Below are 24,980 nucleotides of genomic sequence, written 5' to 3' on the forward strand. Positions count from 1 at the left end.
CATTTTATATAATTTTTGAGAGCCTGATTACAAAAACAAAAGTCTCACCATTAAAATCCATGTCCCAAGCACACAATTATAATGTTCTCCTGTAACCTATATGACAGATTTGCGCTGTGCATGTTGCACTGTATTTTTCTTGTTTGATGTTATTCCATTCATATTTCAAGCAATTCAAAACCATCATGGCGAACAGTACGCATCTGAAGTGTCTCAGCTGAAGGAAATAATCCATTATTTATCGGCTTTAATATGTCTGCCAGATTTTTAAATGTTCTCATCAGGCAGACAACGGTCGCATTTAAAATGAACTTATATATCGGCCGATACCGATATGGTGGCCGATATAGCGTGCATCCCTAATTATAATACATCTCCCTTGCAGTATTTTCTGGCTGCTTCACATTAGGTTTTAAAATCAGCATCAAAAATATATTTCTGTCATCTTGTTTTTCTGAATGTCCTTTCCCATCACACATAGGCTATCTCACGTCCACTTCATCAATTTCACTATGTCTACTCTTTTTGCTTCATTTACTCGCACTCATTCTCTCATTATTCTTTGTTGAGATGATGGTATTATTATTCCGAGTCAGTGATGTGTGAAAAATGGTAGCACAGAGAGGCTCAAAGGTTGACCAGGACACTGCCTTTCCAAGAGCCTCTCAATGATAAAGAGGTCATTCACATTGAGAAGTATGGTTGCGTGGTTATAGCCATTCTCCAACTGTGAAATCCTAGAATCTAGACCTAGACCTAGATCTCTGCAGTTTTATAGTTTGAGGGTGCGGTTACTTGCTAGTCTTATATAATGATAGTACCACATCATTAGAAGTGAATGTTCAAAATCCATGTAAGACCTCCCACACATCTGGATTTGACAATGATAACCCTATAATGAACTGTGTATTTTGAAAGGCAAACACAGTGCATTTTGAGCCCGTTGCAGAGGTAACCATGTGGAACAAAGCCAGTTATTTTCCTGACTCAATGAGAAACTAAACCCTCAGTCTTTGATACTGCCGCCTGGGTGGGACCATGAGCCGCATGAGGTCATCAAAAAGAAGCCGTGCTTGTTGAATGCCATGATAACATCCAATCATTGGCTGTTGTGTGGTGTTCTGGAAAGAAAAGTAGAGTGTATGGGATATCTTAGGGATGTATATATATGTGAATATGTCCAAAAGGCACTGCAAACAGCGTGGGGAACATATATATCTGAAATCATTTCTCAGGAAGTGGAAAGGGAAATTTACCCACAAGTCATAGTGCACCACTTGAAGTTTGACTAAAATAAACTTGCTTGAGTTGCAGCCCTTCAAATATGTTTTCATATCACAGATAACAACATATTTATTCATTCATTTGTTTGTTCGTTCGGTTATTTGTTTGTTCATTTATTCGTTCATTTATTTATTGATGTTTTTTTTTAAGGGGTGGTGTAATGCCCTTTTCACAAAATGTAAAATAAGTCTTTGATGTCCCCAGAGTGTGTATGTGAAGTTTTAGCTCAAAATACCCCACAGATATTTTTATATAGCATGTTAAAATTGTCACTTTTTGAGGGTGAGCAAAGCACCGTTTTTGTGTGTGTCCCTTTAAATGCAAATGAGCTGCTGCTCCTGACACAGAGGGCGGAGCTTTAACAGCTTGTGTCATTTTATCTCACACAGACATGCACTGAACATTTCAAAAACTTTTAGCCTTTTATGTTCAAACCGTAGTCTGACAAAGATGGAGAGACTCAAGAAGAAGTGACAACATGTAGACAACATTTCTGAATGGTTAGTTGATGAATTTATGTAGCTTATGTGTAGTAATCTACTAGTTATTGATTAGCATATTCTGTCATGATCATCTATAAATGTTCACGGGGTGGGGTTTATGTAAATTTTAGGGTTAGTGATGTCACTAACCCGGGAGGAAGCTTGTGTAGTCCCTATCAGTCGTTTGTTGTAGTCCTTAAAAAGTTAGAAAAGTGAAATGATAATTAACCACCCCTTTAATGAATTATTATATTTTAATGTTACTTGGTGTAATTCATTTGACATTTGTATGTCTATTATTCCGAGTATTTTGTGTCCTCATACCTCAAACCCCATTCTGCTCAACTGTGCTGGCTGTTATTGATTACGATGATGGGCTTTCAAAGAAACAAAACAAAAAAATGCCGAGCAAAGTGAAGTTGTACAGATATCCCCTACTTCAGTGGTTCCCAATTCCAGTCCTCGTGACCCACTGCTCTGCACATTTTGTAGGTCTCTCTTATCTGACACACTCAGTTCAGTTCATGGAGTCTCTCCTAATGAGCTTATGATCTGGTTCAGGTGTGTTAAATAAGGGAGACATACAAAATGTGCAGAGCAGTGGGTCACGAGGACTGGAATTGGGAACCACTGCCCTACTATAATGTTTGGGGAGCCTGTGAAATGGAATACACTGTTAAGTTAATGACCTCCACTTCCTGTCTGTGTCCTCTCCAGTTCTTCCAGCTGTGGCTCAGGAGATCCCCTCAGCTCCACATGGCTGCATGGAAGGGAGCTGTTATCCGGCAACAGGGAACCTTCTGATTGGCCGAGCTATTAATCTGACCGCCACCTCCACCTGTGGCCTGGATGGGCCTGAGATGTACTGCATTGTCAGTCATTTGCAGGTAAACCCAGCATTATTTCGGAACCATTCTTTCTCTTTCATATAGACACAAAAACATGATCTCATGTTGTGTACACTATGTTATCTACACCTGCATGTATGGCCTTGCCCTGCAGTTTGTGTTGACGGAAATTATTTGTCATATGAAGATAGATGTGCTTGTGCACAGGGCCCCTTTCATTTTTTACTATCCTTTATTGGGACATTTGATCCTCAAAATGTAGGCAAACCTTACCACACACACACACACACACACTCGCACACACTTGCACACTTGTTATATTACAGGATTTTGCACATGTTGGACTCTTGCACGTGTATTGCTCACTATGCCACACCTCTTTTACAGCAGTCAAATCTGCAGCCTAAGGCTTTTCTATTCGATACGTGTGTGATTTAAAAGATCTTGTATTCATTTCTTACATCTACCTCTGTTTGCTTTCCCTCTTTTATCCCGAAACACTCCTCCTCCCTTTCCTTTAGGTGTCTATAAAGCACTCTTTTCTGCCCTCATAAATTATATTTTCATTGACTGTTTAATGTTGTATGAATGTCTATTTAAAATGTTCTGTGTTCTTTTAGGTTCTTTGTTTTTTACCCCTCATTAAAGTGTTTTGGGTGCATAAAATTGAAAGAAACTGTTTAACTGCCTGGAGGCACCATACATCCTAGACCGGGAGTTACACCCTTTTTGTCCTCAACGCAGGTGTTACCTGTCAGTGCTCTGTCAATTTATTTGTCAGTAGGGTGTCTGCAGACTTCCCCACATTTCCGTTTGTGTTGTAATTTATCCAGATAGATAGATAGATAAATAGATATATAGATAGAAAGATGTTGCATGTATAAACTTGGAATTATGAGATACATTTTAAGTGCAGTTAAGATGTATTTGTAAACCACTTGTAGCCTATTTGTTACGCCACATATAAAAAAATATATAATTGCACTTAAATAAATATCTTAACAACCTAAATAAAATGTGTAAATGTTTCTCAATAAACTAGTGCAATTTAATCATTTTAGTGTTAAAAAAAAAAAATTCCAATAAAAATCCAGTATAATTATTACATATCAATAAATAAAGCAGGCAATCATTTGTATAACATATCCATATATATTACAAGATCATCTTAGCAAATTATCAGAAAGTATTTTTGTCTCTATTAACCCCAATTGCAGTCCATACACTTAAACTGTGTGAATCCACAGTGCTAAGTCATGCTAGAGAATTAACTATGTGTTTTTTGCAGGGCCCTAGCATAGCATTCCTGTTGTTCATAATCCGGTTGATCACTGCTAATCCTATTGTTGGCAGCTCACACTCAAAACTACCCCAGTAAGCATGTGTCTAGTGTGTGGTAAGCACAATATTGTAGAAGTGCTGATATCCGTCTCCTGCAGAGCTTGTGAGGATCTGAAATAGATTCTGAGGTTCTCCTGGTCATTGCTGTGACCTTTAACGGCTCCTGAAGAAATACACGTGTCTCACTCGGTCAGGTCATTGCAGGAGGTTTTGGTGCCCATGACAACAACTCAGCTTAGACAAAGTGCTCTGGCGTTCATCCACGCTAACTCTCATGTTCTGACCTGAATCCAGGAGGCCCATTCCCCTCTCTTCCTCCGCTTCCAGGTTGGCATGGAACTTGCCCTCCCATTCTGAGGGAACGTTTTGCTCAGGCTATGACCCAGATTTCTTTTGTATGTCTTGGCAGCTACCTGAACCGCCAGCCATGCGGGTTTTAAGTCATTACAAATGAAACTGTACCTGGAAGAAAAGGTGTGGAGAGGCTCCTGTCAGACTGCACTGATGTTGCTAAGTGTTTTTGCAAAATGTGCATTGTTTTTCTTCTCACTCTTTTCTTTCTCTATGTCTCTCGGCAGGATTCAGATAAGTGCTTTATGTGTAACTCTCAGGAGCCATACGATGCCTATTATCACAGAAACAGCCACAGGGTGGAGAATGTCATCTACCAGAGAGACGGCAGAGGAGAACTCACCTGGTGGCAGTCTGTAAATGGTGTGTGAGAATGTGTTTTTTGAGACCGAAAGCCTGAAAGCACATAATGTTTTTTTAGTTTTAAGATGTAAAAAAGAATATATATAATATATATATACAGACCCTTTCCAAAAAATTTGAATATCATGGAAAAGTTTATTTATTTCCATAATTCCATTCAAAACGTTAAACTTCCATAGATTATAGATTCAGGGCCCACAACCTAAACGATTTCAAGTATTTAGTTGTTTATTTGTACATAATTTGGGCTTCCAGCTCATAAAACCCACGAAAACAGGATTTACAATTTTTTGAATATTACATGAAATCACACAGTAATTACACAGTAATACCATGGTCATTGAACCAGGTTTTGGTTCTTTTGGCAGTGTGGGTGCAGGTGCAAATCCTGCTGGAAAATGAAGGAAGCATGAAGTGCTCTGAAAATGTCCTGGTAGACGGCTGCGTTGACTCTGGATTTAATAAAGCACAGTGGACCAAAGTCCTCTTTTCTGATGAGAGCAAATTTTGCATCTCATTTGGAAACCAAGGTCCCAGAGTCTGGAGGAAGAATGGAGAGGCACACAATCCAAGATGCTTGAAGTCCAGTGTGAAGTTTCCACAGTCTGTGTTGGTTTGGGGAGCCATGTCATCGGCTGGTGTCGGTCCACTGTGCTGTCCACTCAACGCAGTCATCTACCAGGACATTTTCAGAGCACTTCAATGCTTCCTTCAGCAGACAAGCTTTATGGAGATGCTGACTTCATTTTCCAGCAGGATTTGCACCTGCCCACACTGCCAAAAGAACCAAAACCTGGTTCAATGACCATGGTACCACTGTGTAATTACTGTGTGATTTCATGTAATATTCAAATTTTTTGAAATCCTGTTTTCGTGGGTTTTATGAGCTGGAAGCCCAAATTATGTACAAATAAACAACTAAATACTTGAAATAGTTTAAGTTGTGGGCCCTGAATCTATAATTTATGGAAGTTTAACGTTTTGAATGGAATTATGGAAATAAATAAACTTTTCCATGATATTCAAATTTTTTGGAAAGGGTCTGTATATATATTGGTAACATTTTATTTTAAGGTGATGTAGTTACATGTTACTACATGTATGCACTATAACAGTAAATTATGCAAAATTACAAATAACTAACCCTAAACCGAACCCTAACCCTAAGTAATTCTACTACCTAAAAGTTATGAAATTCATGTTAATTTTTTAAATAAGCTTTTGTTTTCACTCAATAGTTTATAATGAAACATTTTACGAATTCAATTGAATACTTGTAGTTTATTACTGGTTTTCTTTCGTTCATTTGTGTGCAGGAGAGGAGAATGTCAGTATTCGACTAAATCTTGAGGCAGAGTTCCACTTTACTCATCTCATCATGAAGTTTAAGGTGTGTATATAAATGGATTTCAAGTGTATAACGTCAAGTTTCAAGTTTTACATTAGCAATTTAAATAAATAAAAGTATTTATTAATAAAAGTGAAACAAGCCTAACTGTAACTGTAACCACAGACGTTTAGACCTGCTGCTATGATGATTGAGCGTTCTTCAGATTTTGGCCGTACATGGAGGCCATATCGCTACTTCGCCTACAACTGCACCAAGACGTTCCCCAGGGTCCCTGCCCACTCTCTTCGGTTTATTGATGAGGTCATCTGTGAGGAGCGCTACTCTGACATTGAACCGTCCACTGAGGGAGAGGTGAGTGTGAGCTGATGGTATTATGGATGTGTTTCAGTCTGTTTTAATGTTACTTTTGGATTCAGCTTTCCCACTATATGACTGTATTATTTTTATTTTAGGTCATCTACAAAGTGCTGGATCCTGCGATCCATGTCAAAGACCCATACGGTCTTGACATTCAGGGTTAGTGCAGTACAGTATAACCATTTTTTTTTTTCACATGTAACTGTTTTGTGGAATATATTTTTTATTATTACACGGCTCTCTGAAATACTTGTCAGTCACGACATTCTGAGGTCATTTATTCCCTGATATTGCCATCTTGCACCTCAGTTATCGACTATCCTTGTAATAAAACCGGAGGACTTCAGTACTAATAGTATGCATATATTGTTGAAATGTCCGTCTTTTTGCTAGAATGATAGTTTTGTATACTGTAATGAATTATAAGATGACAAACAGGGAAGATTTAAAAAAAGTTTTCTTCTCAAATCAATATTTCATGGCCCCGTAATTGTTTATGTGGTGAAAAGCTGTGCAATAAGTGATACATTATCCCTTAAATGTCCGTCTTTTTAAAACTTTTTTTAACTCTTTTTTTCGTTCGTCCAGATTCAAAGCTGCTTGCTAGCAACTGTTTTTCTTCACAGAAGCTTTGCGTTTAATGAGCTAATAAAATATTTAAACTCAAATCAATATTTCGCATCTTATTTACAGTAACACTTTTATGTTAACTTGTAGTTATACTTCACGTGTAGTTACTATAGTAATAATAGTAAATTATGCATAATTACAAGCAACTAACCCTAACTTTAAACCTATAGTAAGTATGCTACATGTAGTTAAATAATATTACTCAGTAACCTACTTATTTGTTTAATTACACTAACAACGTCTCCTTAAAATAAAGTGTAATCTTATTTACTTATTTGACAAGTAGCTGTGTAATAAGCAGAATAATGTACATCCAGTCAGTTGTTTTTGCAAGAGGGTAAACCCCTCTACCCCTCCACTTCATCCTGATCACCCTTTCGAGTTTTATTTTGCTATTAAAAACTGTCTGGATGTGCATTATCTATTACTTCAAATATATATTTGTCTTTATTGCAATGGAATTATTAATGGTTACCTTGAGAGTAAAATCGGCTTTAGCAAGTAAATAACTCACATTTACTCAGTTTGGTCCCTGTTCACAAAACTGCAAGTAAAGCCGCTGCACAATCTCCCCTCAGATTTGTTGCGGATCACTAACTTACGGATAAACTTCACTAAACTGCACACCCTGGGCGATAACCTGCTTGACCGCCGCCCTGACGTGCTGCAGAAATATTACTATGCGCTGCATGAGCTGGTTGTGCGTGGGAGCTGCTTCTGCTACGGTCACGCGTCAGAGTGCGCACCAGTACCTGGAGTGACCACTAGGGATTCAGGCATGGTGGGTGTCTGTCAGATTGATTTGTAGTTCTGATTTCAAAGAACAATTTATTATTCTTACATTGATGGATTGTGAATGAAGCACACTATTTAATATATCCTACACTTTTGATCCGACAGATTCATGGACGTTGTGTGTGTAAGCACAACACTGTGGGATTAAACTGTGAGCTCTGCAGAGATTTCTACCATGATGCACCCTGGAGGCCCGCCGAGACTGATAACGCACACACCTGCAGGGGTAAGATACACACGCTTGTAGAGGTTCAAGAAAATCTTAATTAAAATGTCAACAAAAAAATATTAATATGTGACCATTTCCCAGAATGCAACTGTAACGGTCACTCCAATCAGTGTCATTTTGACATGGCGGTGTATCTGGCTACTGGGAACGTCAGTGGAGGCGTGTGTGACAACTGTCTCCATAACACCATGGGCCGCAACTGTGAGACCTGTAAACATTTTTACTATCAGGATCCAGCTAGAGACATCAGAGACCCGGCTGCATGTGTCTGTAAGTTGTTCATGATAATCTGCTGAGAAAAAGCCTTTCCATGGGACTTTTTTGTGCATGGTTTCTCCTACCTGTTGTTCATGTTGTTTCCTGTGTGTGTGTGTGTGTGCAGCCTGTGACTGTGACCCTGTGGGCTCTGTAGAGGGAGGAGTTTGTGACAGTCATACTGATCTAGATCTGGGTATGATTGGTGGTCAGTGTCGCTGTAAGCAGAACGTCAGGGGTCAGCGCTGCGACTACTGCAAAGAGGGACACTATGGACTCAGTCTTGACAACACACTGGGATGCCAGCGTAAGTGTTTGCATGTGTTTAGTGGATGTTTGAAGTTCATCAAACATTTGTGGTATATTTCTTAAAATATACTTAAAATATAAATTCTACTTGGTTTAATGGAAAGACATTTATACATTTTGTATGCTTAAATATACTTATGCATTTTTTGATCCTGAGACTTCCACAGAAGTGACCAGTTTTTTCTATTATTGATTGCTATCAGGATGTGAAGAGAGTTTCAACCAGTATAACAAAAAGTGTTTATGAAAAACATTACCCTATCTTTAAGTGTGAAAATAACTTTAGGGGCCTCTGTATGTGACATTTATGTGTTCCATGTATGTGTATGTCATTGGCAGCATGTAACTGTGACCCCCGTGGCATCACCATGCTGGGGGCCCCATGTGATCAGATCAGCGGGGACTGCTCCTGCAAAAGATACGTCACTGGTCGCTACTGCAATCAGTGCCTGGTACATGCCCTCTCTCTCTCTCTCTCTCTCTCTCTCTCTCTCTCTCTCTCTCTCTCTCACCAATAAACCATTACATTCCTTTTAAATCTTTTTTTTTTTAATGCCTGTATGTATTTTTGTTTGTGCACAGCCTGAATACTGGGGACTCAGTAATGATCTGGCAGGTTGCAGACCCTGTGAGTGTGACTTTGGTGGTGCAACCAGCAACAGGTGAGTCACTGATGTCAGTTATTGCATTTAAACGAGTGTATTTACCCTTGATTAGCAATAAGGAAGTGTCTGGTATCTGGCTGTAGTTTTGATATACCCAAATTAAAGTCCAACGTTGTTCTTGGATTTGATTAGCATTGGTACTAAGGTCAAAACTGTTTAATTTGTTTAAAGAATTGAACTAAACGGAAGTGCCGAACTGCAAGGTGGCCCTTGATGTGAAGAGATTTCAAGATATCTATGACAATTGTGAATAAACTCTTTTCCCTTTCACCTTCAGATGCATGATGGACAACGGTCAGTGTGACTGTCGGCCTCATCTGATTGGTCGGAAGTGTGCTGAAGTGCAGCCTGCGTTTTTCTGTGCTTCTCTGGATTATTACAAATATGAAGCAGAGGGTGCTATAGGTCACTCCCCTGATGATCCCGCTCTTCCTGTGAGTAATGCACCTAATACTTGCATTTTAACATTGTGTTGTTTTTTCTTTTGGCAGACTAAACTCCTAAACTTCATGTCATATTATAAGGGTACTGCTATAAATCTTCCCATTGTTATGAATAGGTGTCTGTTCTTCTCTTGGATGTGATGCTGGTATCATGGGCCATGGAAACAGGATCCTGCACATAGATCTAGAGAGAGTAATTTGTGTATGTCAGAGAAAGAATTCCCTGATTTTTGGGTTCAGTTGGATCTTTCAGCCCCTAACATAACCAAATGTTGATGTAATATGTTAAATGTAAACCCGTCTCCTTTGTTAGTTTACATTCATGTGAGTTAAACCCTCAGGTACCTTCACTTCCGCTGCACTGTAACACAAAACACTCAGAGCCGCATGCCTATCTGATACCATCATATCTTCTGAGTCACAATGGGTTTGGTGATTTAGCCTTGGTTAAAAAAAAAGTTCTAGTTTGTCTTCCAATTTCCCAGTTAAAATGAATCATTTAAAAAATCATTTATATTTATTTTCCTTTTTTCATTGGCTTTTTTTAAAGCACGAATCTATCATAATTTAGTGAGGTTTTTCCAGGTTGGTTTGTTATGGCACCGTACCCTCCGCAGGAACTCAGACTGACAGTGCTGGTTGTCCAGACACACTATATCATACACAAACAAACCCACATACAAACTGCAGAATGCTCACGGGTCCGCAGCTGAAGTGACCCAGAATAAGATCAAAGAGCAGAAGAGATGCCAGCCCGTCAGTGCGAGTTATTAATGCCCACCAAACACACACCAGGACTGTTTGGTTCACACAGTCTCTCACTCTCTCGTCCATCATCATTACAGTTTACACTTTCACTCCCTGCCACCTCACTCACTTCTTTCAGAAAGAGTGTCAAGTTGTGCTCTGCTTTTGCATTTGTGCTTGGAAAGACATTTGTATTGCCTACTGTATAGTGCACAATATTCTTTAAAAGTTTCTTTCTAGCATTATAAATGCTTGTCACTTTTGAGCAATTGAATGTTTCCTTGCTGAATAAAAGTATTAATTTATTTGAAAAAAATCATACTGACCCCAAACTTTCATGTTTGGTGTAATTTCTTGTGCAGTCATAACTTTCAAAATGGAAGGTCAAGTTGAGCACATTGCATTGTGGAATATAATATCCCATGGAATATGCTCTGGTTATGTAATGCACATTTGGACATTTTCTTACTGTGTGCACAGTATAAATAATGCATATTGGAAGAATAGTTTACATAGGCTACTGCATACTAGAAGATTAGTATGAGATTACTCTGGACATACTGTCGTCATACTCTGTTTTCCAGAGTATTCATGTTATCCAGTATTAATCAATGTTATATCTTGAATATTAAGGTGAGCACGATATGTGTGCTTGTTGTTTAGGGCAATCCGAGGCCTCAGGCAGAGACCGACTGTGTCCAGCATCTCAACTATCAGCTGAGAAGACACCGCCGTCACCGTCACATCGCCCAGCAACAGAGGGCAGCACTGAGACGTATCCGACAGTTGCAACAAACAGTGAGTTTCCCTTCAGATAACTCCACTTCCACCTTTATCAGCTGCTATATACCTTAAACTGCTGTATCCTTTTTAATATGAGTCTGTGTCTGTTTTCAGCCTAGCGTGAGCATAGTGCACAGAGAGAGACAGCCGGGTCAGATGGTCACATGGACCGGGCCAGGCTTCGCTCGGGCTAAAGATGGAGCTGGCCTAGAGTTCACCATCAGCAACATCCCTTACGCCATGGAATATGACATCATGATCCGATACGAGCCAGAGGTTTGTGGTCATTGTTTCGGAACGTGGTCGCTGATTACTACAGTAGCTGGTAGATTATCTTTAACCAGCCAAACAAACAACAACCAGCTGATCATACCATCTACTAGTAATGACCATCTTGCACCAGTTTAGACCAGCTAGAATCCAGCTACCATGTTCCAGAAACATAGATTCCAGTTTAATTTGGTTCAGTGTCTTTTAATAGTTACTTAAAGGGATAGTCCACTCAAAAACGAATTTTCATTTTCTCACCCTCATGTTGTTCCAAACTTTATGACTTTCTTTCTTCTATGGAATGTAAAAGAATATATTTTGAAGAATGTTCTTTTCCCATTTACATCCATTATATTTTTTGTCCATACAATGAAAGTCAATGGGAACCAATGCTTGATGACAGATGACAGATTAATTACATTTTTGTAATTTTTTGTCAATAAATATCCCATATCTAAAATTTGATTTAAAATCAATCATTTTTATAATCATTTTGTCTGTTCTTTTTGTTTGCATGCAGTCCACAGAGGACTGGGAAGCTTTAGTGAGCGTGACATCCCTGAATTTACCTACAAGTCTCCGCTGTGGAAACATGCTGCCCACAGAGCAGATGTACACAGTCACAATGCCCCACCACAGGAGGTAATATCATTGTGTTTATTTCTGTGCGTGTCCTTGTTTACCTGACATATCGTAAATGCTTTGTTTTTGGATGCAAGTGCACATTCATATTTCTTTTTAAGCACTTCTTGCATAGTTTTGCAAGTGTACTATTATGTATTATGTACAAAGTACTCTTTTATTATAGCCAACCCTCACTTGCGTTACTGCGTTCCATGGCAGTTGTTTTGATCTTTTTCCTGCATGGCTGAGTTTTTAGGTGCCATTGCAATCTGACTCTAATCTGATTTCTGGCCTCGTCCCAAAGCACAGGGAATGCAGGAGCAAATTAGACTCTGTCAAAAGCTGCATCTCTTGAGCAAAAAAAAAAAAAAAAAAAGATATTGGGAGAAAGTGAGAGAAACAAGAAAAATAAAGGAGCGATGGAGTCACGTGAGTTCAGGAAGTTCAATCTGGATATGTTACTGGTCTAAGTCTTTCCATGGGGAAATAAACCCCAAGCAGGAGATAAGACCTCACAGATATTATCAAGCTGGTGGAGCTGCTGTGTAACTGTGGGTAACTAAATAAGGGTGGATGTCTGGTGCTTGAAAGGGATTTGAATTAATTTTGTCAACATAGGAAAAGGAAGCAGCTGTATGTACTAACTGTCAGGGTCAGAGTCGTGTGCTTCACCCTTTTAAAGCTGGTTTAATATACTAATAGTTTGTCAATATAAATAATAATCATATCTATAGTACATGCATATTTCTGTGATATAGGCACTACTAAGATTTTTTTTTAAGAAATACTTTATTTAGCAGCCAAGTATGCATTCAATTTAACAAACTCAATGTAACAAAAGATTTCTATTTCAAATAAATTATATTTTTTATCCAAAAATTCAGATTTTTATTTTTTTTCATAGTTTCCACAAAAATATTAAGCAGTGTTTTTAACATTGATAATAATAATCATCAAATTGATCATCAAATCATCATATTAGAATGATTACTGAAGGATCATGTGACACTGAAGACTGGAGTAATGATGCTGAAAATTCAGCTTTGGAATAAATTACATTTTAAAATGTATTCAAATAAAAAGGTTTTATCTTTTAAATTGTAACAATATTTAAAAATAAGAGTGTTTTTATCAAATTGTGATTTTCGATTGTGTTTTTATTTTAAATAGGAAAACTACTGTATGATTATGGTTTATTTAAATAGATCAGTGTCAATTTATGTGATAACAGTTATTTATAACTATTTACAAGCTTAAATTAGACATGAAATTTAAGGTTTTTATTGCAACCCATCTGATTTTTTTGGACCCCATTGTATATGCCAACCTAGACTTGTGTGTCTTAGTCTATTAATACAGATAGTCTACAAGATAGTCAAACTGTAAATTACCATTTACGAATATTGTTAGTGATGGCATATAACTTTTGACAGGTACATTGAAATGCCAAGGCCCTTCTGCTTTGAACCAAACAACCAGTATGTGGTGTCCATCCGTTTCCAGCGCCACGGCGTGTCTCACCGACATCTCACCGCCTTCATTCTGATAGACTCAGTAAGGATCTTCTCTCATTTACCATTATCAGTCATTTATACACATGTTATTAAATGCTTGAAACTAGGAACGCCTGTGATGCAATTTCCTAACCACAGATAATACAAGTGCTGCCCTCTGCTGGTGGGTGAAAAGTCTTTGGTGAAAAATGCTTATATGTCTCTCTCTCTCTCTCCTTACAGCTTGTGCTGATACCCAGGTATGAGGAGCTTCCTGGTTTTCAGGGTGACGACGGCCCAGACGAGCGTCGACGGCAGGAGATGGAGGTCTACATGTGTTTGGATTCCTTCACGACCCTGCCGATGCCTGCGCTGGCGGAGCTGTGCACTACACTCATCTGCAGCATCTCTGCTATCATGCACAATGGAGCCCTGGGTGAGTCACTGTGATGGGGTCAAAGGATAAATGTCTCTCCTCTGTGTCTTGTCAAAACAAGTCACATTATAACCCATCCATTACTTTTTCCTTCAGATAAATCTAATACTGTTGTTTAGATTCTTATGAATGGCTTCCTAAAAAAGTGATCTTTCTGCAGCATGTCAGTGTGACCCTCAGGGTTCACTGAGTGCAGAGTGTGACAAAGTCGGAGGTCAATGTCACTGTAAACCCAATGTTATTGGCCATCAATGTGATCAGTGTGCACCGGGGACGTACGGATTTGGGCCATATGGCTGCGCTGGTGAGACACTTTTTTATATTACATTTTGATGTACACTTTATTTTGTAACTGTCTTTTTTTTTTTTTACAAATGTTATTTTAAGAATTAGATTAAACTTGACACATTTCTCATTGTCTCTCACTTCTCTTTCTCTGTCTGCAACAGATTGTGACTGCCACTCTCAGGGCTCTGTAGGGCATCAGTGTGACCCTGTGACGGGTCAGTGTCCGTGTCGGCATGGGGCGAATGGCCGCCAGTGCTCAGACTGCCAACCAGGTCAGTGGGGATTCCCCAACTGTAGGCAGTGCCAATGTAATGGCCATGCAGAGAGCTGTGACCCTGAAACAGGCGCCTGCTATGAGTGCAGAGACTACACAGCTGGACAGCTGTGTGAGAGGTGAGAAACAGTACACTGACTACATCAATTAGACCAAATCAATGTGACGAATTACATTTGGGTCACTGATTTAAGTCACAATGTAATGCACGCTTTGCAAAGGAGGATGAGGCAGTTACAAACTATATATCAAGTACAACAGTGAATTATTTAAAAAAGCTCATTAATTTGAATTTGAATTTATTTATTTTAAAAGGGACAATGCACATTAATTAACATGAGCACTCAAATCCATCATGTAAATGTGCCATATTTAGCCATACAGGCTATTTTTCATCTGTAGTCCCTGTTTGAATGAAACAGGGTAATGAAATAAATATCAATACTTCTTATTAGATACTGCCCACAAACTTCTGAATGGTAGGGTATTTAAAAAAAAGAAGTTAATGCTTTTATCAAGCAAGAATGCAGTAACTTGATCAAAAGTGACTAAATCATTTTAAATTTCTACAAACAATTTCTATTTCAAATAAATGCTGTTCTTTTGGACTTTCTATTCATCAAAGAATCCAAAAAAAAAAAAAAAAAATTGTATTACGGTTTCCACAAAAATATTAACCAACTGTTTTTCAACATTAATAATAATAAGAAATGTTTCTTGAGCAGTAAATCAGCATTTTAGAATGATTTCTGAAGGATCATGTGACACTGAAGTAATGATGCTGAAAATTCAGCTTTGCCATCCCAGGGATAAATTTTATATTACAACAGAAAAGAGTTATTTTAAATTGAAATATTATTTCACAATATTAACATTTTTACTGTATTTTTTATTTAATAAATGCAGCCTTGGTGAACATGAGAGACTTTCAAAAACAATAAACAAAAACGTACTGGCCTGAAACATTTGAACAGTAGTGTAAAAATATCAAAAACAAAACATTTGTAAATTGCTAAAAAAATTTATTTTTAATAAATAATAAAGTATGGTATGATACTAATAGAAACTTAACACCAGACTGCCCTATAAAAAATTTTTACGAGACAAAGTAATTAGAAGTAAAATGAATAAAATGTTATTCTGTACAGAAATTAAATAGATTATTCTGTCCTTTCTTTAGGTGTGTAAACGGGTTCTATGGTGACCCAGTATTGGGTTCTGGTGAGCACTGTCGCCCCTGTCCGTGTCCAGGACACCCTGACAGCGGACACTCCAACGGAGCTTCCTGTCACGCAGACTATGCCTCTAACCAGATCCTCTGCCAGTGTCGTGAAGGATATGCAGGTAAAATACAGTCAGTAAATCAACAGCTTTTGATTCTAATTTAGTAGGTTAACTGACTGTGTCCTGTCTCAGGTCCTCGCTGTGATCACTGCGCTCCTGGTTACTATGGTGATCCTGAGCAGCCTGGCGGGGCGTGCAGGCCGTGCCAGTGCAACGGGAACATTGAACCCGAGGACCCAGAGTCATGTGACCCACGAACCGGCCAATGCCTCAAGTGCCTGTATAACACTGACGGCCACTCTTGCTCTGAGTGTAAATTGGGTTATTATGGAAACGCATTCGCCCATGACTGTAGGCGTAAGTACAGTGACTTAAAACTTTAAAACTGTGAATGAATTCATGCATTTAAATCTAATTCTGCACTCTGTCTCATCCTGCAGGCTGTACTTGTGTAACTGCTGGCACTTTACAGGGCTACTGTACTGATGGAGTATGTCACTGTGATAGGCAGACTGGACATTGCCCCTGCAAACCAAACATCGTTGGCCACAACTGTGACCAGTGCACCCCCAACCACTGGAACTTCGGCTCGGACTCTGGATGTGAACCCTGTGGATGCGCCCAGCCAAATGCCCTCAGCACCCATTGCAATATGGTACAGTATGACCATCTTTCTTTATATTCATATCTTTATTAAACCTTTATTTTATCAAGGTTCTCTCAAGATTAAAACCTCTAGACAATTGTGAAATGGCAGGATAAAACCTTACAATAATAAACAAACATAAACCAAGGTACAATATGACATAAAGAGATGTGACTATACTTTGCCAAGGACTCCCAAATGTGATGAAATATTAAAGTTGGTGTGTGATAAAGTGTTACTAAGCTTGACATTTTAAAAACATCAACAAATGTTGTTTGCAAAATGTGTTAATTGATTTCTATATTATCATTATACTAAGGCTAAACCTAATTATTAATATATTATTTACTTTCTATTACATTTACAATTTACACTACCATTCACAAGTTTGGCTGTAGGTTTATTTAAACTTTCTTTCATTCAGCTGGGATACATTCAATTGGTCAAAAGTGACAGTAAAGACATTTATAAGGTTACAAAAATTTAACTTTTCTCACAGGTTCCACAAAAATATGAAGAAGCACAACTGTTTTCAACATTGACAATAATAAGAAATGCTTCTTGAGCATAAAATCAGCATATTAGAATGATTTCTGAAGGATCATGTGACACTGAAGACTGGAGTAATGATGCTGAAAATTCAGCTTTTCCATCACAGGAATAAATTACATTTAAAATATATTCAAATAGAAAACAATAGTACTGTTTTTAATTGGTGAGCATAAGAGACACCAACTATTGGATGATAGTTTATCTTGCAAAATAATATAGATTTAAATTTAAAATATAAACTTAAATGTAAAAAAAAGAAAAAGAAAACACTAGAATATTTCAAAGTGAGCACAATATTAATTCACTACCTTAAACAGTTGTAGTAGACATTTTAGACTTAAATTATGATTAAATAAATGTGATAATTATGTTAGTTTTCTTTCAATTTAAATATTTTAGTTGTTGTTTTTTGGGATTATTTAATTTATATCCTTTTTTAATACATTTTTTTCCACTTGAATTTGAGTATGTTTTCCGGACTTAATCATTTGTGCAATTAGTTACAATGGCCAAATATACTGTTAATCTCTCCTCCTTTTTCTACACCCTGTTTCTTTTCTTCTGTCTCTCTTTGTACCTGTAGTTCAGTGGCCAGTGTCATTGTCAGCCAGGTTTTGGAGGACGGCAGTGCAACGAGTGTGAGGCGTTCCACTGGGGTGATCCCAGAGTACAGTGTGAAGGTGAGTATTGCACATATACTTCTAACTCCTCTTCTTCTCTGTGTCAGATCATTAGTGCTTTATCTCCCTCTGATCAGAGTGTAACTGCCACCCCCTGGGGTCCGAGACGGCTCAGTGTGACCGCGTAACAGGTGAGTGTGAGTGTAAGGAGGGAGCTTCAGGACGTCGCTGCGACGAGTGCGCCCGTGGCTTTACCGGAAACTTCCCCAAGTGTGTTCCCTGCCATCCCTGCTTCCAGCTATGGGATGATATTGTGTGCCTGGTCCGCCGAGATCTGACCCACATCAAGGATGTCATTGCCATGATTCTGGAGAAGGGTGAGGTGCCCGGAGTCAGTGACGGCCGCATCCATGAGCTGGAGAAGAAGCTAGCACAGGTTCAAGATCTGATCAAAGATGGAAACCAAGAGGGAACCTTTAACTTAATCAGCCAGGCTATTGATGACTTGAGGTAAAGCCTCCACACAGTGGGAAACACTGTAAATTTCATTACACTTTGTGAAGACATTTTGAATCGTCAGATTTGTTTGTCACTTACATTAGCAAGGGTTACTGTACATTTTCATTCTTCCAATTGAATTTAAACCATGCATTATGTTGCAAAAGCTGTTTTATTTTTCACCAAGCTTAATTTTTGTGTTATTTTGTACATTGCTTGCACGTTAAATGATGGTATTCACGTTTTAAATGTCTGCTAAATGACTAAATGTAAATGTAAATGTAAATGTAAATGAACATGATTTCAGAGCAGAGATCGCTTTGACTGATGGGCGTCTGATGGGTGTGATTCGGGACCTGAATGTGACGGCAGACCTCGACAAAGCTCTGAAACAAGACCTAACTGCACTGGAGAAAGAACTGAAAGACTTGAACAATACGCTTCACCAGTTGCGCAGAGGGCTGGAGAACTACCTCACTGCTGGAATGATAGGTAAATTAGTATTTCTTATCGAGTATTATGCAAATAAACACATGAAATCAAAACTGACCAATGAAAGTGATTTAGTTCCAAAGAATAAATGATTTGGCCTGGTAGTCATTTCAGCAAAATTAGGCTATTGGATAAAATTAACCAATAGCCAAATAGCTATTTGGATATTATTTTAGTAAGCTCTCATTCATTATGACTCCATTCTGACATTTAACACACTTTTCTCCATCCAATTTATAGAAATGAAATCAATAAAACCTTTCATTTTTCTTTTGTTGAATATCCTGTTTCACTGCCATATTAAGGTATTAAAATAGGTTTGCAAAAGCCTGTTCACAATTTTGACGTCCTCTCGATAGATTTTGCCTAGAAAAATGTGCATAAAAACTATAGATTACACCATTGCCTGCTCATGACCAGACCTCCTTTTCATTCACCATCATTTTGTCAAAAACATTTAACCCACGTTGATGCCTTTTGTCATTATTCTTTTACAGAGCAATTTGAAAACGTGCGCAAGTACTACCAGAGTTCACTGAATTCAGAGCAGCGCTGTAACGCCTCCGTATACGGACCCCAAAGTCCCGTGGAACAGTCTCAAGACACACGTAACCGTACCGAAGCCCTGCTGAAAGAGAGAAAGAACAGCTTCCTGCGTACAGTTGCTGCCAACAATAGGTCTTTGTCTGAACTGAAGGAAAAAGCTAATGAGATAGACCGAAATGTCCGTCATCTCAGCAACAAGGTAGAGACTTTGGGCAAAACTTTTGGCTTGGGACCAGTAAGGGAGCGGCAGAGAACTGTTAGCTAGATCAGTGACGCATCCTTGTTTCTATTATGCCTTAAGGTATGTGGTGGCCATGGCAATGCTAAGGCAAATAGTAGCTGTCCTGATAGCCCTTGTGGAGGAGCTGGTTGTCGTGACCAAGACGGTGCGCTGAAGTGTGGAGGGAAAGGATGTAATGGAACCGTTGGTGCCTCAGTGACGGCCCTGGGCCACGCTGATGATGTTCATAAGAACCTGACCGCTGCCAGCGAGGAGTTACAAACCATGGCTAAAAAGGTAAACAGGTTGAGCATGTGCAGTTGTGTGTGTGCTGAGAAAAAAAAGCCTGAAATAATCTCTGCTTACATCTCAGCTTCGAGACATCGCCACACTCACCCAGACTGTGAAGACTCAAGCGAAGGACACTCTCGATAAAGCCCAGAGCAAGAAAGATTTCTTTGAGAACTCCAACAAGATACTCAAAGACTTCATTCAGAAGATTCGAGATTTTTTGAACGGTCAGTGATTGAGTGATTATGTGTCAATATTGTTGTTGTGTCGGGAAATGCAGTGGCATTAAAGGGGGAAAAAATGAAAATGTACTCGCCCTCATGTTGTTTGAATTTCTGGAAGGTTTAAAGGATATTTTATGCACACTACCTTTCAAAAGTTTGCAGTCTGTAAGATTTTTTAATGTTAATGTCTCGCCAAGGCTGCATTTGATCAAAAATACAGTAAAAACAGTAACATTGTAAAATATAATTACAATTTAAATTATTTCTATTCTAATACATATATATATATATATTCAAAATGACAGGAAATATTATTATTATTACAGGAATTTTCAGCATCATTGCTCCAGTCTTCAGTGTCACATTCTAATATGATGATTTGATGCTCAAGAAACATTTCTTATTCATATCAATGTTGAAAACACTCGTATTTTTGTGGAAACCGTAATGCATGTTTTTCAGGATTATTTGAAAAAATAGAACGTTTAAAAGAACAGCATTTATTCGAAATAGAAATCTTTTGTAAGATTATAAATGTCTTTACTGTCACTTTTGATCAATTTAAAGCATCCTTGCTTAATAAAAGTATTAATTTCTCGGTCTGGAGCTGATCGCTTGGAGATACTGCAAAATGTCATCTTTTGCGTTCTACAGAAGAAAGAAAATCATTCAGATTTTAAATAACGAGGGTGAATAAATTTAAATGTTTGCACAACCTGTCATTTTAAAATGTTTAATTATGATAAATGCAAAATATCATGTATGATACATTTTCAATAGTACAACTCATGTTATATTCACATTATATATAGAGGAGGGAGCAGATCCAGAAAGCATTGAAAAGGTGGCCCAGCAGGTTTTGGCGATCTCCTTGCCAGTCAACAGGACCGTAATGAACAACATAGTCAATCAAATCAAAGAAAACATCGACAACCTCACCAACGTGGAGGAGCTGATCAACCACACCTCAGAGCAACTGGCCAAGGTCAAGGATCTGCTTAAAAGAGCACAAGATGCAAAGTAAGTGAGAGAATGTTGTTTACGCTCTTACACAGAAATCTGTATTCCGTCAATGATCATTTGTGTGTGATTTTGTGTTTGCCCAGGTCACAAGCTGAAGGAGTGAGCAATAATATCAATAAAACTAAAGAAGCACTTGAAACCTCTCAAAGTGCCATAAAGAAAGCTGAGAAGGAAATGACCACAGCAATGGAAAACCTCAAAAATGCCCAGAACATCACTACCACGGTAAACCTGATACGTTGCTCCATTTATATAAATATGCTTATAAACTTACACTTCCATTCAGAAGTTTGCCGTCTGTAAAAATATTTTAATGTTTTTGAAAGAAGTTTCTAATGCTCAACCGGGCTGTATTTATTTGATCAAAAATCCAGTAAAGTCATTATTCCTGTGATGGAAAAGCTGAATTTTCAGCATCATTACTCCAGTCTTCAGTGTCACATGATCCTTCAGAAATCATTCTAATATGCTGATTTTCTGCTCTAGAAAAATGTCTTCAAGGTTGCTTTTGATCAATTTAATGTGTCTATTGTAAAGTTTTTGTTTTAATATTAACCCCAAACAGTAGTGTACGATCTGATCTAATCTCCTTTCTCTCCCTCTCTCGAACAGGTTGACAACAAACTCTTAAATTTAGACAACAGCCTCATGGATGTGATGATGCGATTGGCCAATTTGTCGGATGGAGTGGATTTATTGAAGAATAAAACGGAGCAGAACAGGGAGATGGCAAAAGATGCCAAAGCCCAGTCGGACAATGCAACTCAAGAGGCTGCTGGACTTCAAGAGGTCTGTGTATGAGTGTGAACACCTGGCTGCATTTGTTCAGTGCTTCAGGCATTAACATCAATGTTATTTTATAATATAACATTAATGCATGTTTGTGTTTACCAGGATCTGACAAATGCTGAGAATCTGTACAAGGAGCTGAAAGAGAAAGTAGACTCAGTGGGAGGAACGGGAGAGGGTAATGTTAGCCAGAGAGCCATAGAGATGAAGAAAGAAGCAGAGGAACTGCTGAATAAGGCCACCATGGGCATGGAAACCCTCAGAAGTATGTGTCCGACTGCATTAAACACTTACTATAGTAAAGCACTGGAAATTTATGGCAGCTAAAATGAACCTATGAGCCAAGGGCATTATCATTAAGCATTTACAGTATGTGTTATTTATACTGTCATTTTGCTATTAAACTTAATTCTGAGTTATTTAAATATATTAATCTGTATTTGGCTCTTTTCTCATCTCCTCGTTTTTTTCTGCTTCCCTCCTCTGAAGAACTGGAGAGAAAGTTAAACAAGAACGAGCTGAAGATGCAGAATCAGCGGGATGAACTGGCAGATCTGGAGAAAAACGTTACAGACATCAAAGAATTTATCAGATTAAAAGTCATGGGCTACAATAACTGTCAGTAGGAACTGTAAATAAATGACAAAATCCTGGAATCAGTTGATCCTCTCAATCTGTGTGATTCACATATTGTTTAATTATGACCCAAATTGCAATTTCAATAAGAATCAACAACTTTGACATTGATGACACTTCAGAATGAAGCACTAGCTCTATTGTCATAACCTTTTCAGGTGTTGGAGAGCAGTAAAACAATCTGCAGATGACCTAATATGCCAAGTCTCATTTGATGTCCTTGAGCCATCAACACAGTTTCTGAACTGCTGTTTTGTTCTTATTTTGTGGAAACTAGCTGACTGTCAGCTTTGAAACATACAGTGAAACAGAACCGTCACTTATATTTAATGTTAACAGTATCAGTTAATTCATCTTTATGAGGTTTTTTTTTTTTTTATGAATTCAGTGTTAAATTCTTCTTCTTTTTTTTTTTAAATAAGCCAATCAAATCAGACCACAATTTGAGAACCACTGTATTAAATAAACTGTTGTGTAACCTAGTATTGTTCAAAATGTTGGGGTCAGTAATGTTTTTTATATATATATATATATATATATATATATATATTTCTTTTATTCATCAACAATGCAATAAACTGATCAAAAGTGACAGTAAATACATAAATAATTATTACAAAAGATTTTTATTTCAAATAAATGGTGTTTCTTCTAACTTTCTACTCATATAAGAATCCAACAAAAACAAAAACAAAATTATTGTTTCCACAAAAATATTAAGCATTTATTTTAGCATTGATTATAAAAATAAATGTCTTTCAGTACTGGATAAAATATATATATAAAAAAGATATAAGAAATATATATAAGATATATATATATATATATATATATATATATATATAAGAAAACGGGTCTTTTAAATTGATATTATACTCACAATATTGCTGGGTTTTTTTTCTGTACTTTTGATCAAACAAATGTACCTATGGTGAGCATGTCTTTCAAAAACATTTTTTTTTTTTATCTTACCGACTCCAAACTTTTGAACGGTGGTGTACATAGACACAATGAAGTGCCTAACACCATATCATATTTTCATATTGTGTATAAAACATATATGAACACATTAAACCTTTGATATGGAATTTAAAAGTTGTTCTGTTTTATTTATATGAAGAAACAGACACAGCTATTTTATGAATTACATCTGATCTACAGGAGAGGGCGATAGAGATGGTAGAAAACATGCAACAGACTGTGGGACATAATTACTATGAAACATAATGTTTTATGATTCCAATGAATATTTCAGGTTTGTTTCGGCATTATATTTTGAACCTTTAAATCTGTGCCTATTAACTTCTTTATCTTTGCGTTATCCTTTCTGTTTTGGCAGGTCATGTTCATTTGTAATCCTGTCTGTGTTTGGATCAGTGGCTTTAGTTGACCCTGAGCTAAGAGCTTTGATTCATATCATACCACAAAATCATATTTGTTCCACACTATATTTTTCATTCCTCTTGACTGTCTTCTCCTTGACGTCCTATATTGTACATTTCATAGGAAACGATGTTTAATAAATCGCTTCAGTAAACAGGCTTTATCCTGTTACTGTGGGTCTCTAGGTCTGGCTTGAATATCACTGGTTGAAATAAGTTACTAATAAAATAATTTTGTGAGCTAGCCTACTCACATAACCAGACAATGTGTAACATGAAGGTCTTTCATTTGTTATTTGCATTAATATCTAGTCTACATTGTTGCTTAAACAATCATGCAGCTTTCCTTAACACAATTTAAAAAATGAATGTTACAGTGGTGTGTAAGTTTTACTACTATTACTTACTGTTTATTGTGAGCGTCCTTTTGATTCAGTTTTGAGGAGCGCGCGCATTCCTGTTCGACTACGCGCGTTCATGTGCAGGGCGCTCCGGAAAACAAGTAGTGGATTATTTTTTCCAAGACGCTGAGTGGAATTCCCTGTTCCCAGAGGACCATGTTGCTTTACGATTCGCAGGAATCACTTTACTCCAGCGAATGTTTTCCACCAGTCATTTCCACAGCTGTAACAGGACTTCAGAAAGTCCGTCTGACTCTGATATCGCCCAAAGTCTCATTGGCTTAAAGAACAGCTTGACCATCGACAGTATCACAGTAAACGTGAGTACTCGCTTCCAGCATTATTAAAGAAATGCGTACGTTTGCGTATTATTTCTGATGTTACTAAAGGTTTTATGTGAAAGTAAGGTGAAGTTGTGTGACTGCTGAATAGTGATTTTTATATATTTTAGAGGCGCGCGGCAGCAGAAGGGAGCTCATCATAAAGCGCACCATGCGCGCGCTTCTCTTACTGTTCATCTATGGTAAGTGTAGCTTGAATAGTGAATCAATTTTCTACAATGTATGTAAATATGCTTTGTACAGATGTTAAATGGATTATGATTTATTTATTTATTTTATTTTATTTTTTCCCGGTGCAAGTGCCTTCTCTATACCGCTTTTGAGAGACAGCTGTTTATTTTATTTTATTACTATATTATACATTTTGCCATTTGAAAATCTCTCTTCTTTTTTTCCATATATTGATATGCAAGTGTT

At 37.7% G+C, this 24,980-nt stretch overlaps 2 protein-coding genes across 4 annotated transcripts in view; both read left to right on the top strand.

The window, feature by feature from the left end:
• lamb2l (laminin, beta 2-like) overlaps window positions 1-22,930 on the top strand; it is a 41,453-nt gene extending 18,523 nt beyond the window's left edge. Inside the window, exons 3-35 of the mRNA XM_084428357.1 lie at window positions 2,484-2,653; window positions 4,534-4,669; window positions 5,986-6,059; window positions 6,183-6,371; window positions 6,473-6,536; window positions 7,586-7,788; window positions 7,908-8,028; window positions 8,113-8,301; window positions 8,414-8,593; window positions 8,935-9,047; window positions 9,178-9,257; window positions 9,538-9,694; window positions 11,114-11,248; window positions 11,348-11,509; window positions 12,024-12,145; window positions 13,561-13,681; window positions 13,864-14,056; window positions 14,217-14,360; window positions 14,506-14,737; window positions 15,799-15,962; window positions 16,035-16,259; window positions 16,343-16,557; window positions 17,684-17,780; window positions 17,858-18,230; window positions 18,526-18,710; window positions 19,208-19,455; window positions 19,558-19,773; window positions 19,850-19,994; window positions 20,804-21,011; window positions 21,098-21,239; window positions 21,627-21,803; window positions 21,909-22,068; window positions 22,293-22,930. Coding sequence (XP_084284483.1) covers window positions 2,484-2,653; window positions 4,534-4,669; window positions 5,986-6,059; window positions 6,183-6,371; window positions 6,473-6,536; window positions 7,586-7,788; window positions 7,908-8,028; window positions 8,113-8,301; window positions 8,414-8,593; window positions 8,935-9,047; window positions 9,178-9,257; window positions 9,538-9,694; window positions 11,114-11,248; window positions 11,348-11,509; window positions 12,024-12,145; window positions 13,561-13,681; window positions 13,864-14,056; window positions 14,217-14,360; window positions 14,506-14,737; window positions 15,799-15,962; window positions 16,035-16,259; window positions 16,343-16,557; window positions 17,684-17,780; window positions 17,858-18,230; window positions 18,526-18,710; window positions 19,208-19,455; window positions 19,558-19,773; window positions 19,850-19,994; window positions 20,804-21,011; window positions 21,098-21,239; window positions 21,627-21,803; window positions 21,909-22,068; window positions 22,293-22,429 — 5,477 coding nt within the window. The 3' untranslated portion in view covers window positions 22,430-22,930. The remainder of the gene's footprint in view (window positions 1-2,483; window positions 2,654-4,533; window positions 4,670-5,985; window positions 6,060-6,182; window positions 6,372-6,472; window positions 6,537-7,585; window positions 7,789-7,907; window positions 8,029-8,112; window positions 8,302-8,413; window positions 8,594-8,934; window positions 9,048-9,177; window positions 9,258-9,537; window positions 9,695-11,113; window positions 11,249-11,347; window positions 11,510-12,023; window positions 12,146-13,560; window positions 13,682-13,863; window positions 14,057-14,216; window positions 14,361-14,505; window positions 14,738-15,798; window positions 15,963-16,034; window positions 16,260-16,342; window positions 16,558-17,683; window positions 17,781-17,857; window positions 18,231-18,525; window positions 18,711-19,207; window positions 19,456-19,557; window positions 19,774-19,849; window positions 19,995-20,803; window positions 21,012-21,097; window positions 21,240-21,626; window positions 21,804-21,908; window positions 22,069-22,292) is intronic.
• Window positions 22,931-24,304: 1,374 nt separating this feature from the next.
• The window catches only part of lamb2 (laminin, beta 2 (laminin S)), a 41,859-nt gene continuing 41,183 nt past the window's right edge, over window positions 24,305-24,980 (top strand). Inside the window, exons 1-2 of one of the 3 annotated variants that reach the window (XM_084428358.1) lie at window positions 24,305-24,542; window positions 24,674-24,745. In XM_084428358.1, the coding sequence (XP_084284484.1) occupies window positions 24,715-24,745 (31 nt within the window). In that variant the 5' untranslated portion in view covers window positions 24,305-24,542; window positions 24,674-24,714. Of the gene's footprint in view, window positions 24,543-24,654; window positions 24,746-24,980 lie in introns of those variants that run through there. The other 2 variants (XM_084428360.1, XM_084428359.1) reach the window with 2 other exon arrangements.

This window comes from Rutilus rutilus, assembly GCF_951802725.1.
Source record: "Rutilus rutilus genome assembly, chromosome: 13".
In the NCBI taxonomy this organism is placed as follows: Eukaryota; Metazoa; Chordata; class Actinopteri; order Cypriniformes; family Leuciscidae; genus Rutilus; species Rutilus rutilus.